Here is an 18207-nt window from a genome sequence, read left to right as displayed (position 1 = left end):
CTTCCTTATATTTTGGCATCACCCAAGGCAACAAGTGAGTTTCACAGCTGACTTCATCTACCACAAAACCTTCAGGCACAAATGTACTAGTATGATAATTTATTAGGCAACTTACAGGGACAAAGTGCACATGGCTTGACAAAAGTGAATGTTTTTCCAACCCTCTGAATTCTGGATCTCTAACTTAAAGACAATTTCAAACACACCTACTGATATCAAAAGCTAGAGTAAAACCAAAATTTCATTACTGCAATTCTGCAATATATCCCTTTCCATTTAAAACCTGGATAGCACAGCAGGTGAGACAGGGAGATTTGGTTTCAGCAGTTAACCAAATTTAATTGCTTTTGGCAGGTAAATACAAGGCTCCAACAGTTACTAACTCTTCTGATCAAACAAAGTAAAGACAAGTGGACAGTTAATTTTAGTGGAGCTTTTAAAGCCTGTGACAAAGTTACAAAGGACTCCTTGGCCTCCAGTGCATATAATACTTCTTCATTCTATAAGGTAAAGCAGAAAGCAATTTTATGGGATTAACTCAAAGTGAAACACATGAAAAGGGCCTAAAATCACAATATATTAATCAGGGTACAAAAAATTAAGTTTTCAGAGGTTTTCAGAGATGTTTGTTTATCAAGAATACCTATATATAAAGTTAGTTGTTAATAAATTCATACAACACAACATAGTTATCCATGAGTCTTCATTTTTCTTTCCCTAATACTAAAAGGGATAAATATACTATCTGCTGTTATCATTTGCTGATGACAATATCTGCTAATCAGAACATGTAATACTTTGAAAACTGTTACTACAAAATGTGGGAAATCCTATGGTTAATACTGTTAAGTTTAAAAGAAAAAGTGACACAATAAACAGAAGTATTTCTGTAACACTGTAACTTTTACTAGGGAAATCCTTATAACCCACATGCTTTTGGGGGGTATTTATCTGGTTTATTTATTTTTTTAATAATTGTAGTAAATAACTTCAGTAGAAAAAGTCCGAGCTTATAAAGTAACTACTGCTGCTAATTTAAAATGAAGTATTCTATTCAGAAAACCCATTGTAAAAAACTTTTGTAATTCAGTATAATATAAAATTACTTAGTAAAAATGGACATAGTTCTTTGATCCCAATTCTAGAAAAGAGTAAATTTTCACTTAGGTTTTAAAATGTTTGATTCAAACACTCATTAAGAGCCAACTGCAGGATTTTTCAGACCCACTCTTAACCGCTTTATAAAAAAGACCAGCACCATCTCACACTAATGAATCATGATAAAAAAAAAGATAAAAACCCAAAACATTACAAAAATGACAACAGTTAAACCACAACAAAACAGTTATCATCAACTATTAAAGAGTGTTAGGTCTCCAAGTTAACATCTCCCCTCTAGAGTTCTGCTGGCTTCCTCTTATTTCTGAGGCAAATAAAAAGAATCTTATAGCTGCCACTTTGTTCCAAATACAAGTTTCCTAATAAAGTAAATTTCTACAGGATTGGTTCAGTAAAGTAAAATCTTTCCTTCAATCCAGAATCTTTTCTTGAAACTAAATTTAAAAAAAAATTACTAGGGAAACTCCAGGCATGACCCCCGCCTCTTGACTCTCTCAGGCATCCTGTGCAGTCCACTACAGGATGGAGAGTGGGCTTGTCCAAAACACCTCATCCTGCTAGTTATGGTGACCTACATCTTCCCAATAAAATGCAGGCACCTTACATGGCTCAGGATGGTAATAAAATGGATTCAGCAATTTGTATAGTTCTAAAAAGCACTGTCAAGCCCCATCAAAGACAAACTAAAATGGTTAGATACTTGGGAACAACCCAATGATTTCTGAGATGAATGAGTTAAGACTCAACAGACATGATACTTGTGATGAAATCAGGCCTTCTGGAAGGGAATGAGTTGTGGTCTGCAAGAACTCAAAGATATTTTGGATCCACTGTAAAGCTTGCTAAAAACATGAAATTCTTTACTAAGAGGACTAAAGAAGTTGCGCCGTATTTAAAAACCACTGTCAACTTTACTGGGATTTAGAATAAATATTTACAACTTTTTTTGCAATAAACAGCATTTAGATCTCACTTGTCAGGAAAATATTTTTTCATTATTAAAAAAGAAAAGTGTAAACGTGTTTCTTCTGTTACCTGTTTCAAACATTTAACATAAACCTCTTCAGAAATTTCATAGCGTAAAAATAAATAAACATGCAAACTCTTAAGAACAACTTTACATTCTTTGGGGAAAAAAAAACCAAACGGGAAAGCAAAGTATATATGTAATCAAGAGTCAGAGTTCAAGTCTGAATTTAGCCAATAAAGGCAAATGATCTGAAGAGTTATTTTCATTTGGAAGTCCATTAACAGTCCATAAGTCTTGTTCTGTAAGAAGTGACAGTCTGGCTAGAAGTTTCAAGCCACCAACCAAAGCAACTTCAGCTCCTACATTAAAAAAGCACATACATATTTAGTGAAATAACAGGTTGTACATTGACCCCAGAAGTCTTTAAAAAAAATGATATGTAACTTGACACTGCCTTGGAAGTCTAATATGAAACAGTTTAAAATCTGGTTAGTTTTTATTGAGTTATAACCTAATTATAACACTCAAACAGCAGTCTCAGATGTTTGTTTTCCTATTTCAGATTTTTTTTTTCAATTTCAAGTTCTACAAATAATCTTTAGAAGAAAATATCAATGTAACACATAAGAATGTTAAGAGTAATTTGAGATTGACAACTACCTAAGAAATTCACCCATCAACTTTTCTATAATTGTATAAAACCGAAAGACTAAGCCACATCTAAGTAGGACATTTATTAAGTGACTGCAGAATAAATTAGTATAATTTGGTCCCAGAGAGTGAGTACCCACAGAAGTGGAGTAAAAGGCTCTTGATGTTAACATTGGAGATGCTGGTCCACGGCACACTCCCGCCATCTAGTGGAGATATATATATATATATATATAATGACAACTACCAGAACTAAATTACAAATTGAAAGCAACAAGGTTATTTTGTAGAGTTGATCTAGTGGAGAGGAATTGGACATCTCCTGAGTGTTACTAGTAAGGTTATTTTTGGATAGAAAGAAAAAAACAGAAGGGAAAATTGGGAAAGAAAAGTAGCATTGGAAAAAAAAAAAAAGGAAGAGAAAAAAGGAAAATCAGAAAAGACAAAATAGCTGCCCACATTTAGGATTTTCAATTTTCTGAATACTTTTTTGACTCCTGGTTCCCTGGTGTAAAGAATCTGCCTGCAATGCAGGAGACCCAGGTTCACTCCCTGGGTTGGGAAGATCCCCTGGAAAAGGGAACAACAACCCACTCCAGTATTCTTGCCTGGAGAATCCCATGGACGGAAGAGCCTGATGGACTAGTCCATGGGGCTGGTGAAGAGTCAGACACGACTGAGCAACTCCACTTTCACTACTATTAAACCTCCCTTTCTCCTCCACAGTAAATCCTTTGACCAATAGTTAATACCTTGTTGTCAATGAATCATACAAGGAAAAGTGTTTTATCATCTGTGCTTTTTGAAAACACACTGTTCAGACTTCTCTTTCCAGAAAGAGACAATATCCCAGGGTCAACATGACAAAACCGTCAGCTGTTGGCAGGACAAGCAAGGCCCTCCAATGAAGGCAGCACCCCTTAGTAAAATTTAAGTACAAAGCTGTGTGATGCTGCCGCCGCAAGAAGAACAGTAGACTTGTGGTGGATAAAACCAAAAGGCAATATAAAAGATCTATAAAGGAACTCAGAAGCTGGCTGGGATTGGAGGCTGGAGCTGAGGATGTAATTCACAGGGAATAATTTGCTCTGAGGTATTTCACTGCCTCCATCTTCTGCAAGTGATAAACTGATTTACTCGGGTATAGTACCAATCTGCCAAATATATTACCAATTTTAAAATACTTTTAATTTCTAAATTGAGAACTTCTCATACAGATGTTTGGCTTTCTCAGCTTCAGCCCTGAAGTTTTTAGTTACTGTGTTCTCAAGTAGAATTTAAGATTACACGCATTCTTTACCTGGCTGCTCAGCAACACCTTCCTTTTCAGCAGAATAGAAAATATAATCCACCGTTACGGCACTTCGGGAATGGCAGGTGGTCACTTCTGGGATTCCAGTGTCAGGAAGATAATGTGAATAAACAGATGACAAGCTGAAATGGTGCTGTAAATTTGAAGATAACCTAAATTGAAGGAGAAAAAAGAGTAGCGTCCATCAAGTTTTTAATGATTTTTATAATTCCTCCTACTTAAAGCACCTTTTCACTTAAATTTCCAGACAAAACCAGACATTAGGACAATATTTATTTAAACAGACCATATCACAATTTCACATTTCTTTGTTCATGCAGTGATATCCAAAATCCATTAACAGGTATAATATGTGGGGTGTGTGGGGGAGCTCAATAATTAACATACTGATGTGATTTTTTAAATTAATTGTAACATATTTGATAGCCTCCACTTACTAATGAACACATATTCTAAAACAATTTGTAAGTTTTTTGCTGCTTCTAAGAATATTAAAGTGGCCTTTAGGAATACTATTTAGAACTGACAGACTTTTGATGTCAGAGGGGCCATATTTTTCCATGGTTATCCTTGCTATGGTATGTGAGATAATTTTGTACTGCATCTTAAAACAGCTTCTATATAATGGCTTACATTTACCCCATTCTTTAAATATACATGATGTTTCAGGCAAAAGGTTTAAAAATCATCTCCCATTAACACATCATGAATTTTAAGGATATTTTATGTCATGAAACAAAACAAAATTTAAAAGAAATTTTTTGTTCATTCAACACACATTTATCAAACATCTCCTAAGTCCAAGGCACTATCTCTTCTTAAGCGCTAAGGATACACTGATAAAGATGCCCTGATTTTAAAGAGCTCATAGGTCAATAAGTACAGATAATTGCTTCAAATTGCTCTACTGCCAAGTTTTAGAAACTTTTTATGTCTGAGGACTTATATTTACAATATTATTAAATGTAAAATAGGCCTACTGCCAACTGTTCTTACTACTAACATTTTAGTTTACAGATACAAGTATGCATATAAAGGCACTCTTTTAAAGATATAAGTAGCTTTTCTTACACCCTATTTTTATAAAAAGATTTTAGAATTACTCAAAACTAAGTATTTGCTAGTAAGAGTAGCCTTTTTAATTATCTCACTCAGGGAAGTTTCTACTGTGAAAGGTTTAAAATTTTTTAATAAATTTTAATTTTAAAAAATTGCTCCTTTCTTTCTAGTTCTTATAGATATTTTCCCAAAACAAGATATACAAAATATAATAAGACTGAGAAGAAGTCAGATAAAAATGAGAGGTGGTTCTGAAATTTAAATGTTAAAAGTCAAAACTATAGAAGAGTCAGACTACGAAATAATCAAGACATTTTGAGAATCTCCTAAGACACAAATGTCCTATTGTATTAAATATATGTTTTTCAATCACAGCCCTAAGCATCCATGATTCTTTAATAAAAAGAAACCCAGGCATCTTTACCTAGCTACCTATGAAGACCTTTCCCTGTACTTTAAGAGATAAGTTCAGGTAATTATCTTTTCTACAGCCATATTCTTTTTTTGGATCATTTCTCCTATAGATTTATTTTTGAGATTCAGTAAGCAGTTAAAGGAGGCTAAAGATCCTCTTGAAATCTGAAAGATATTTTTCTGTGATCTTCACCTTTGTTTAAATACATAATAGCAATAAATGTTAGTGGGTTCAGGTCCATGGACAAATTGTTTCTATAAACAACGCTTAAGCACTTACTGTATGTCAAACACTGAGTTTTACATGCTTTGTCTCATCTAGTCCTCACATCAACCCATATTATAAAGAAACTGAACCTTTTAAAAATGTTAAATTTCTTGCTTAAAATCACACAATTAAAGAGCAGCAAAGTTAGTGTTAGAACTCAGGTCTATTTGACTTAAGAGCCAGCGTTCTTCACCAGCACAGAGTATCATCAGCTTTATTTTTTCACCAAGTGATTTTTGAGAAATGATTTCTTTACTCAACTAGAGTCAGCAAATGTCTACTGTTGCTTTCCAGAACTCACTTTTCAGCTGTTACTAGGACCTCTGTTTTGTCCAGCTCTGGTTGTGTCAGGTCACCATCTGTAAGGGCAGAGAGAAGCTTATTAATACTCTCAGTGTCTTGTTTTGTTCTATTTTGCCGTAGAGTACTTTTACTCTAGGAACAGTATTTAAGGCATATCTAGTTTAGATAGATGCCTAGTTAAATGGTTCATCCCAGAATATGTATTATGCAAATACTAATTAGCAAAAATAAAACACAAACATGTTCAACGCAACATGCAAGTAATTCATGCAAAAGTAATTTTGGAAGTTGATTTTCAAAAAGGTAATCAGAGTTCTTAAAAAAAAAAAAGTGAACAACCCTATGCTTTTATGTATGAATATTCATCTCTGAGATGTTATCCCTTTAAAAATTTAGTTTTATGCCTTCAAAGGGAACACTATTATCAAGAAGACTGCCAAAATGGATTGCAAACACTTACCTGGCTTTTCTACTTTTGGTACCTGCTGTACCTCATACACACAGTTCTGTGAGATACCTAGGTTTGGGGGCCAAATTGGAATAGATAAAATTCTTTGTCCCCGTGAAGACTGTTCCTGGCCAGATACCTAAACAAAATTTCAACAGGTATCTTAGGTAAATAGATTTTAAATTATGTACTGAAAAGTTTATTTCTTAAATAAAAGGAAATCCAAGAATAGTAAATATTATCCTTTATTCATTATATCATTTGTGCTTGTAAAATTTTGCTCAAATACAGTTCAGAAAACATTATTACTTACATAAAAATGGTAATCTTTTCCTATGCATGTTTTTCTCAAATTTGGAAATCTAAATGATCTATAGCTTTGGACTAATACTGCTCCTCCTTTTTTTCACTACCTGCATTATAGTTCCTGTTATATAAAATACTAAGAAAGATCAACTCTCATAAAATTGTAAACTATCATCCAAAACTCAGTGGCAAGGGCTTACTTTGGTCAAATGTACTAAAGAGGAAATAATCTGAACTAAGCAGAACAGAACAATAAAAATAAAAACATGGGATAAATTATACTCAGCTAAAGAATTGAAATATGTATCCTTATGGAAAGGAAAACTTATATAATAAGCAAATATTAAATTACTGTTTCTCCAACTCTCTTGCCCACACCCGGCATTCAAAACGCTTCTCTGCACCTGTGAGTAGTTCCTTATTTGTGAAGTACTCATGTCTGTCAATGGTTTTATTTTCCTTCTTCACCCCCATTCTGAATTTTTTGTTGGCTCCTACTTCCTCCAAGCAGAATATTGTCACAAATAGATGGAAAAGTGAATTAAATCCAGTGAATATAATTACTTATGAGTAGCTATGGATCATCATTGCAGCTTGATAAAGTGAGGGTACTGGTTCATCTGAGGTTTTCAAACAGCTCTGGGATGACTTTACAAGGTAAAGCTCTGTCCTCACTTTACAATGTAGACAGAGACTTACACCCACCTCCTAATAAGAAGGAATGCACTTACCTTTCCTATGGCGAGTCCTTCATAATTCAATTTTCCTTCCTTAATAAAACTATAGAGTGGAGAACCAGGAACAGAATTGAAGTCCCCACACATAACAATGGGGCAGAACCTGCCGTCTTTCTGATGGGCAACACTGGAAATCTCTGCCAGAAGCATTGCCAGTTGGGTCAGTTTAATGTCACCTCGCCTTGGGTTATACAACAGATGTGTGTTAGCTACACAGATGGCAGGGGAGGTAGCGCTTGGAATCTTGGGTTGCAAGAGCAACACTAATCCAACATTGTCTCTGTCCAATAGAGGAACATCACGGCGGTAGAATTCCACTGGGTTCACTGATAAGAGTGAAAATTTGGAATGTTTGAAGCAAATGGCACAGCCATCAGGTTTCCTTCCTGTCCGCATCTTGTATTCACAGTGATAACCTGTAAGAAAGAAAAAAATTTTTAACAAAGATGACTGTTTTTTTAATATATATACGAAAGGAATAGAACTGTTTTGCCACACTTGCAAAAAATAATAAATATGGCAAAACAAAATTCTAATTTTTGGACAATGTTTGTCGCTCAGTGAAGTTGCTCAGTTGTGTCCGACTCTTTGCAACCCCATGGACTGTAGCCCACCAGGCTCCTCTGTCCATGGGATTTTCCAGGCAAGAATACTGAAGTGGGTTGCCATTTCCTTCTCCAGGGGATCTTCCCGACCCAGGAATCGAACCCGGGTCTCCCGCATTGCAGGCAGACGCTTTACCGTCTGAGCCACCAGGGTTAGTGTATTAGTAAGGTAGGATGTTAAAAAGTGTTGGAATCAAAAAAGTCTACTTCTGGGTCAAATAGATTTTTTTTTACCGGCAGACTGCAGTGTTACATACACGTGTTATCACACTCTCATTTCCATCCTAACAAAAGTCAGAGTCAAGGCAAAAACAGCGACCTTATAGTAACCTGTCCCCTCTCTCCCAACCCGATCTCTTTACCTTTTTGCTTCTAACTCTTTCCTGCTTGATCCACTCCACACACAGCAGTTTCTCTTGCCTCAAGGCACTACAACCTTCTTAGCCATCTCCACTACCTGGAATGCTCCAGCCACCACTTGTTCCTTCACCTCCTTTAGGTCTTTACTCAAAAGTTGCTCTCTCTGGTCATTTTGTTTAAAACTGAAAGCTGACCCATTTCCCCCTTCCTGTGTTTTTCTCCAGAAAACTCTCATTACCTGAGGTACTATTTACTTGTTTGTTCAGTCTATTCTTGGCCTTTCTCCACTAGAATGTATGCTCCGCAAGCACAGAGACCTGTTACCTGTTTTGCTCACTGCTGTATCCCCATTGCCTTCAACAGTGCATGGTGTACAGCAGACACTCAAAAAAATACGTGCTGAATGAATGAATGCAACGTAGGCAGCATTTCTCAAAGAGATGACCTGTTTCTAAAGGTATTCATTCAATTAGGCACCGTGGACATAGGTGTTATAAAATGATGAACTAGATACAATGGTCCCCAATCTCATGGAACTCAGAATCCTAGGAGTCTGGTAGTAGGCAAAGAGACTCCTAGAAAGGCAGCTATGAAGAGATTTTTGCACACTTTTCCATTTATATTAAAATATGTATCAACACAAAAGTACCCATTTGAAATACTTCAATCTTTTCTTGACCTCTTAAAATGAGTATTAAGCTGTTTTTCAAAATTAAGATTTTTAGTCTAAATATACCACACACCTTTGTTAGCAAGCTATGCTTTAATAACTCACTAAGTAAATCTGGCTAAAATAAAAGTTACATTTGTACCCAATGATTCCAAACTTGGCCTGATCTCGGTTCCATAATGATCTTCTTGAACTTCTTGCAAACAAAGTACCTTAGAAGAAAAAATGGCTTGAATTAAAACAAAAAAATACAAATATGAATTTTCTGGTGCTTTTGTTTTAAAAATAGGTTTCTAAAATTCTAAAAACCTAATGAAACCTGAAATAATTTTTTCTTTTATAAATCTATCAAATCAATGTCTCCAAATTTGATCAGTCCCCAAAACCATGACCTTTACTCACATGAATCCCTCTTATTATCCAAAACTGGTATTTCTCAAAGGAAATATTTATAATTTATATGCTGGAATATTTTTCCTGAATTTACAAGTTCATTCATACTAAATCCTTCTAGTCTTTTGAATGTTATCATCAAAATTAATTTTTGCATGAATTATTAAAATTTTCAATCAAAGGGAAGTATTTACTGAATACTTAATATGGTACCAGTCTCTGTCTCAAAACTGATTGATACTTAAAACTTTTTGAATCTTTTCTGAAAAGTTATATAATCATTTATATCAACAACCATTAGCAAGTTATGCCTCCAAAGTTATAATACCCTATTCAAAGCTGTTTCATCATCTTATCTATTAAAAAAAATTTTTTTTTAGCCACACTGTGGCTTGTGGGATCTTAGTTCCCCGACCAGGAATGGAACTCGAGCCTTGGGCAGTGTTAAGCACAGAGTTCTAGCCGCTGGACTGCTAGGGAATTCACCTGTAACTATATAGGCCTTCCCTTCTTACTTCACAAACAAAAGGGATAAAAAACCATTTAGTTCAGAAATGAATCCAACTTTTCCTTAGGTGAAGAATTCTGATGATATTTTACACTTACATCTGCATCAAAGTGTTTAATTTCTTTCAGAATATTGGGAAACCTAAAACTCCAGTGTAATACTGGCCGCCGGCAGTGTTTATAAAGGTGTGAATTGTCTTCCAGTAAATCCTGTGAAAGTATATTATAGGACATCACTGAAAACTCAAACTTGTTCTCACTGTCTTCACATATGGGGTCAACATTTTCGTCTCCTAGGATCTTCGTGTTTTCTTTATTATGGTTACATATATATTCCCAATGCCGTTGTATTGTGCCTGTTAAAATATATTAGACAAAATACAAAGAATTAATAAAAAACAGATCATATATTTTCCTGCACGTAAGTATTTTTTGCCTTTTAAAAATTCTTATAAGTGATGAACAGAATGTTTTCCCCTAGAAAATGGTACTGTAGCACCTCATGACTAGAAGTGGTCATCAAACTGTTTACAAAGACCGTGGAATGATACACTGCCTGATCCAAGAGGCACAAAACATGTTTAAGAGGGTTCAGGAAGTCATTCTGGAGGCTCTGAGCGTGTGTCAACAAAGCTAAGACTACACAGGTCATGGCTTCTCACTTCCCCATGATTATGGCATGGATTTGCCAGACATGCTCAGCAACTTCATAGCCAGGACAATATACTTGTATGGCACAGCTGGTCTTTCAACAAGATAATTTCATATTGTATTTTATCACCTACTAGTATGACAAGATCATCAAATGCTTAACTGTGTTCCTGAGACAATTCATCTGAGAAATCTGGTTTAGACGTGAATGAAGGGTATATAATGACAGTAAATGGAAGCAGTATTTACGGAAGACTGCTAATGAAATAAACAAAAGAAATATTTTTAATGCACGCCAAAGCAAAAATTAAATGTAACATAGCTATACAATGCTAGTAAATGCTAATCCTGATTGACAAACCTAGCATGCAACAATCAGGAATGTGTGACAGTTTATATTCTGCAAAGACACCGTGTACACTGAAAAAGTATTGAGAACAGGAGGAAATAGCAAGAGATTCTGAAATTATAAGCAGTCTTTGATTTAGACATGATTACTTAAAAAAATACATACACACACACGTATGTATCTATAGATACATAAACACAGTACCATATATATGTATAAACACTCATACACAACACACATACTCCTTCGATCTTCCTCTCCCCATCAATAAAGAGGATACTCTTACTGTCATGAAAGTCATAAAGACAAATGTGGAACTTTTTAGAGAATCTATAAGCTTAAAAGAAGGGAAAACAAGAAATAGGATGAACTTGGGAAACAAAAAGATTTGAAGATGGACTTTCAAGCACAATTAGATGATATGAGAAAATCTCAGCCCTAGAATATCTCCCTTTTCCTGTAAGGCTTTCATTTCACTGATTCAGAATCCCTAAACTTCTCCAATTAAAAATTAAATAAAAAATAAATTGAGGAAGAGTATTCTAAACATGGGGGGGAAAGACTACAAGGAAATATACCACTATTTTTAAGAGTAATTATCTCTGATATGAAGGACTGTGAAAGATTTTTCCAAATCTTCTGTAATTATATATTTACAGAGTATCAACACATTCTAGAGGGGTGGGGGAACTAGCTGCAGGCAGTCAAAAGGTACAAACTTTCAGTTATAAAATAAATAAGTAACAGGGATGTGATGTACAACATGGTAAATTTAATTAACACTGTAGCATGTTCTATACGAAGGTTGTTAAGAGAGTAAATTCTAAAAGCTCACATTACATACAAAATATTTATTTCCCCTTTCTTTTGTGTCTCTTTGGGATTATGAAGTTCACAAAACTTATTGTGGTAATCCTTCCGTGGTGTAGTAAGGTAAATCATTATGCTGTTCACCTTAAACTTAGACTGTGCTGGTAATGTCAGTTATATCTCAAAAAAGGTGAAAGAAAAAAAGTATCAGTACACTCTAGAAATGTCAATGAAGTAAAAATTTTAAGTGACTTTAATCAGATTTCATCCCTCAAAATCTAAAAGCTGATATCTGCTGCACTGAAGGAATAGGAATTCTGATCAGAGGACAGAAGAGGAAGGCAATTTTTATGAATAGCGAGGTCTGAGTGGAACAGAGGAGTTGGAATTATGATACCAAAGGTACTAGGAGCCTGAGGAGAAAGGTAAAAACTGATGAAGGAAAGAAAACCAAAGTAACAAAAGTATTCAACTATCACATAATTTAGCTCAGTGCTTGTCCTATGTCCAGGAAAGAGAAGGAAACTACCCCTTATCCTTCACTGAATATGGAGAATCCTACTCCTAAAGGCCTTTATTTTGGGGGGCTCCAAAATCACTGCAGATGGTGACTGCAGCCATGAAATTAAAAGATGCTAACTCATTAGAAGGAAAGTTATGATCAACCTAGATAGCATATTCAAAAGCAGAGACATTACTTTGTCAACAAAGGTCCGTCTAGTCAAGGCTTTGGTTTTTCCAGTAGTCATGTATACATGACTAGCTATGACTAGTCATAGCTCACACAAAATGTTAGCTATGGATGTGAGAATTGGACTAGAAAGAAAGTTGAGCACAGAAGAATTGATGCTTTTGAACTATGGTGTTGGAGAAGACTCTTGAGAGTCCCTTGGAATGCAAGGAGATCCAACCAGTCCATCCTAAAGGAGATCAGTCCTGGGTGTTCATTGGAAAGACTGATGTTGAAGCTGAAACTCCAATACTTTGGCTTCCTGATGCAAAGAGCTGACTCAATGGAAAAGACCCTGATGCTGGGCAAGATTGAGGGCAAAAGGAGAAGGGGACGACAGAGGATGGATGAGATGGTTGGATGGCATCACTGATTCAATGGACATGAGTTTGGGTGAACTCTGGGAGTTGGTGATGGACAGGGAGGCCTGGCGTGCTGCAGTCCATGGTGTCACAAACAGTTGGACACAACTGAGCAACTGAACTGAACCCCTAAAGGCCAGAACTAAAGCTACTGATACTGACTCTGCACAGCTACTCTGAAATTTATAACACAGTTTCTATGAGGAAAACAGAAGTGATTCTTAAGAACTGATTATCGAGAACATAATTCCCTCATAAATTAGGGACTGTCTACAGTTTTAGTCACAAATCATTAAATCTTTTTATGTAAATGAGATGGAGAGGGTTCTAGTCATACAACAAAATATTAGCTATCATCACAAACTTACAGCACTACCCTGGTGGGATCGCTGCATTAAATTCATTCATGCTTTCTTATAAAATATGTATATGTAATGGCATATAAAAGCATAAGATTTGTATAGTCCTGGCAATTAAGAGTTTAAACCAACTCTTTCGGCAATTCCATTTTTTAAAATAACCAAGACCACAAGATGATCAAATCAATACAGTAGCTTTCAGACTTCTACAGTCTGTATAACTCTTTGGTATTATTTTTCATGTCCTGACCATTAACCCCTGGTAGGCTGGGACTGGGGCTGGGATGATGGGGTAAACACATTTCATTCTGACCACATTTGCTTTGAATAAACATACAGAAATTTGTTCGAATGCTAGGGTTCCATGGAAGACAATTTGAAAACTACTGAGAGAGTGGACAGTCTCTGGCTTTCACAGACTTCACAACATAAATTCACACTACAAAAGTTTATATACCTTCCATGTCAGGAGGAACAAGGTGGTCACAGCAGAGAAGACAGATGAGTCAAAAAAAGCAAGCAATTAGGCCTGATTGGGTTTCTAGGGTGCCTAATTAAAAGGTCATAATTGGGTCACACAAATCCTTCAAATACCACTTTATAGTGACAGGCAAGTTAGCAATGCTGTTCTCTTGATTGAAAAGTAGTATTAGTGAAATATCAGAAGTCACAAATATGGCTTAACGAAGAGCATTTTCCTTATTCACAAAACCTAGGAAGAACGGACATATAGAGAGTCAGGTTGCAATCAAAGTTTATCGGTCTGTAAATGTAATTCCCCATCCATTTAAGGGAAAACAACACCACCAGGATTTTCTGAGTACCTACTATGAAGCCAACAATGTGTTAGGCACGTTGAATATGTCTCACTCCATCCTCCACAGGCTTTCAAAGCAGGCATTATTTCACACTAGGAAACCAAGGAGCAGAGAGGTTTGTAACCTGTCCAGACTCACACAGTTAGTGGTGGAGCAGAATGAGAGCAGGAGCGTTTCCTAAGCCCATGCCTGGGGTCACTAGGCCACCTCTCCACCTGAGAGCCCACCAGATTTACAAGAGGCCAAACAGAAGAGGAGTGTGTCAACCTGATGAACAATGAATACGTGAACGAGCAGCCATCTCACGTCCTCATACAGCCTCAGACGATGGGTTGTTTTTAGGAACCTAATTTTAATGATTCTAAATGTACCTTTCAATCATTCAAATACTTGTTTACAGATACACTGATGGTTAAGCGCTATACAAATAGATTTCCACTTCTTCTGAGTAATTAGAATTTCTACTTAAATGTGTAGTAGAAGTCCTACTTAGAAGAGTTCTAACTAATTTAGCTCTTACTCCCAGGTGAGACTTGCTCTGAACGCCTTTCTTTGACAAACATGTCCGCTCCCTGCAAATTAACACCCACACAGCCTATTTCCAAGTATCTTCAGAGGAATGATCTTCATCGACAACTGTAGCTCAGTAAGAATGACAATTCCAAATTTACTTAGACTACTCGTGTATCCTTTTGGAGGGGGGCAGGGCTGGAAGCACAGAGAGTCTGGTGAATTGTTGAGAGTAAAAAGAACAGGAGAAAAATAGAAATAACCAAGATAGCTAGAAAAAACTGTCTCAAAGTTGAATAAGATGTGGTTAAAAGATAAACTTCCCAAAGACTCTTGATTATGTCTAAAGACCCATCATGAAAAATATAAATTTAATAAGCTAAAATTTGATTCTGTAAGAAAATATTTTTCACTTATGATTGTTTCTATTTAAGGAAATTTTTTTGTCTTATAATGCTAACATCAAAAATGAAACATAATGTTTTTTAATATATCTGTGGAATCTCAAGAATACATGTTATCAATTTCTAAGAAATCTAAGAATCGTTGTTTCAAAAACAGTGAATTTTAAAATTATTCTTAAGGTTTCCATCTGGTTCTCCATTGTTTTCCAACTTTATATGAAGAGTAACTTTCATTTTTACTGCCAGAAATACACAATTAATTGAAGATTTTTTTTTAAAGACTTAATTAAAAAAAATAATTTCCGTTTTCCTAACAGAAAAGTACTGGTTAAAAATAAACACCAAACACCTCTAAAACCTGCAGGAGGTTTTCTTAAGGATTAAATATGAAAAGTTTCAATTATGCTATGGCTTATGTCTATTTCTGCACCAAGATAAATGTCACCTTTACCTTGGTGTTTTCTTCGTTTTGATGAAGGCTCATCTCCCTCAGAGTTCATGATGTAACTAGAGAGGTGAAACAAGGAAGTCTGGCTCAGGCTGTCAGGTCTCCAGTTCCAGTACTGAAACGGAGCTCTAGACTCAAACAAACCAGGTGGTCTCCAATTTAGTGAGAAATGCCTACTACTGAAGTACGGGTAAGGGGCGCGAGAGTAATGTCCAGGCCACCTCATACAACTAGAAATGTGTCTGTTCCAGCAACACTTTTGCAGATTCTCCCACGGTGTAGTCCAGTCTCTGCCCAGACTCTTCTGGTGGTGGGGTAACATGGGGTATCTAAAAGAAATAAATACACTCCTTGAGGCACCACTTTTTGTTCAGCTATATAGCACACAGAATCTAAATCTGTTTCCTCAAGGGAAGGTAATGTCTAATATTTAAAATCTGACTTCTCAATCTGAAGGATTTCACTGCTCGTGGCAATACCTCAAAACGCTCCCTAAACTATGAATGGTATTCTAAACACTTAACAGAGAATCCACCAGCCTCCCCAAGTACCAGCTAAACTTCTAAAAGTCCACACAATTCAGCTGAGAGATAAACCAATCACCAAACTGTATTGAGTAGCTTTCTAGCATCTAATAAAACCTAATGGACAAATAAAACCCACAGCACACATAATACTTAAATACAGAACACATAAGCTGACTGTAATAAAAGTGAATCTCTCTAACCTGGGTTTGGAGTAAAAATATGTTTCTGAACAACTTTTTTATACCAAAGTTTTATTTTCCAAACATCTTTATAGCTAAGAAAACAAAAGCCTATCACTACTTCATGAAACTACCTACCTCTCCTGGTAATCAGTACATAATTTATTTTTCCATGCTACTTTTTTCTCTTTTAAGCTTGCTCCTCCTTGAGGGAAATGAAAAAGACTAGAAATTCACCAACACTCCAAACCCAACAGCACCAATTATCTGATACCAATTATATGATAGGCTCTATCATGAAAAATGTCTCTGAAATAGTGTTATCATTATTCTGAATAGATATATTGCTCGCAGGCTCTCTTATGAAACAATGCAACTCAAGCACTAAAACACTATTCTGGCAAATAGCTACAATTCTGAGACTCCTCCTGTCCTCCAGAATTCATTAAAGCTGTATTTCCAAGTCAGTGTCAATAATGTCCACTTTCATCACCAAGGGAATTTTGTTTAAATTGTATTTACTGTTATTTGACCTTTATATATTTGTTTCAACAGCATTTACATTTTTATATAAATTTATTGAGCAGTTTACCCTTTCTCAAATTGCTCTCTAACCTCAACATAATTGTAAACTTTTAAAGACATGACATGGGTAAGTCTATCCTGTTTTGTGACAAGTCTGAAAGCCATAGAGATTTGGAGAAAAGCCATAGACCTTCTACCCCAATAAGCTACCGTATTCTAATATAATACTTGTACTACAAAACGTATTCGCTGTATTTGTAGTTACTTATACAGACTTTTTATTTTCTCTTAAATTGATGGGCTCCTTTGGGGCCAGAGCACCCTAATTCCTTTTAATCTGGGTCTCTTCCCAAGTGCCTAGCACAGTGCGTGACACACAGCTGGTACTCAGGAAACGCTGCCTACGGAACAGCAAAGTCCCCAAACTACAGGAGTCAAAACCTGATCCCCGTAACTGATGTAAAAACTAAGAGGGTGCTGTATTTCCCACGTGCGATAATACACCAGTCAGTTTCATATGGTACACAATTAAATAATACCAAGCATTTATTTTAAAGTGTATTAGAAAAAAAAATCAGTATATAAAAGCCAGCAACTCGTGGATACTACTTAGAAAGGCGCTAATGTGGGCAGCACCTCTTGAAGTGCTTTTTATTCGATAAGTCGATTTCACAAGTAAATTATCTGGTAATATCGATGTGGAACGAGAATTTGGTAATCATCGTAAAAGGTTGAGATCCCAGAGTCGGGGAGGGGAAAAGTTTGCGAGGCATCCACACACCAACAGAGCAGCCCCGGGGCGTGTGCACAAGGCGCGCGCCTCCCTCGGGGTCAGGCCGCCCCGAACCCACGGCGAACGGCGGCCTCGCTAACTGACCCGCAGCTGCCCGCCCGGGGCTCTGCGGGGCTGGGGCAGGAGGCCGGGGACCCGGAGGCTCGGGCTGGGTTACGGGAAGTGAGCCGGGGCTCCGAGGCCAGCCCGGCCCGGGGAAGCACGAGCCCGGCCCTCGGCCGACGCGTTCGGCGCCTCGGGCCCGCGCTGTGCGGGCCGCGCGCCGGGTTTACCTATCCCTCAGGGTCTCCAGAGGTCTGTCCCGGCGGCATCGCGGCCCGGACCCTCTTCCTCTTCCAACCCCGACACCCCAGCCCGCCCCGCCCGCCCCGGTTCCCCTGGGCCGCTCGCTCCCGCCCCCGGGCCGCCCGCCCCTCCCTCTTCCCTCCCGCCACCCAGCCCTACTGACCGGCCTCTCCCCACCACACAGCGGCCGTAGCCCCTCCTCACACAGCGCCACGCTTCCATCTTTACACTCCGCGGCCTTCCAGTTCCCGGCTCCCGTCACAACGTCCACCTCCACGGCCGATTTGGCGGCGTCAAGCACCGGGGGCTCCCCATCACTAGACGCGGGGCCGCGA

The 18207-nt window shown here is 37.2% G+C and overlaps 1 protein-coding gene across 8 annotated transcripts; it reads right to left on the bottom strand.

Annotated features, from left to right (window-relative positions):
- Window positions 1-82: 82 nt before the first annotated feature.
- ANGEL2 (angel homolog 2) lies at window positions 83-18191 on the bottom strand. Of its 8 annotated transcripts, none has more exon segments than NM_001099110.1 (9): window positions 83-2448; window positions 4041-4204; window positions 6095-6152; window positions 6557-6683; window positions 7582-8003; window positions 9365-9434; window positions 10222-10478; window positions 15567-15892; window positions 18036-18148. In NM_001099110.1, coding segments are annotated over 9 exon segments (1635 nt in total). In that variant the 5' UTR covers window positions 18095-18148; the 3' UTR covers window positions 83-2296.
- Between the last annotated feature and the right edge of the window lie 16 nt (window positions 18192-18207).

The sequence above is a fragment of the Bos taurus genome, chromosome 16, assembly GCF_002263795.3.
Source record: "Bos taurus isolate L1 Dominette 01449 registration number 42190680 breed Hereford chromosome 16, ARS-UCD2.0, whole genome shotgun sequence".
Taxonomy (NCBI): Eukaryota; Metazoa; Chordata; class Mammalia; order Artiodactyla; family Bovidae; genus Bos; species Bos taurus.
Note: the sequence above shows the minus strand (reverse complement) of the source record. Positions and strands in the feature narration are given on the sequence as shown.

Coding starts and splice junctions, on each gene's coding strand:
- ANGEL2 (XM_005217379.5), bottom strand. CDS start 15,885: ATGTTACCCCACCACCAGAAGAGTCTGGGCAGAGACTGGACTACACCG. Junction 9,435..10,221: donor TTAAACACTTTGATGCAGAT/GTAAGTGTAAAA, acceptor TTTTCTTCTAAG/GTACTTTGTTTGCAAGAAGT. Junction 8,004..9,364: donor GCCAAGTTTGGAATCATTGG/GTACAAATGTAA, acceptor TCTTTCTTACAG/GTTATCACTGTGAATACAAG.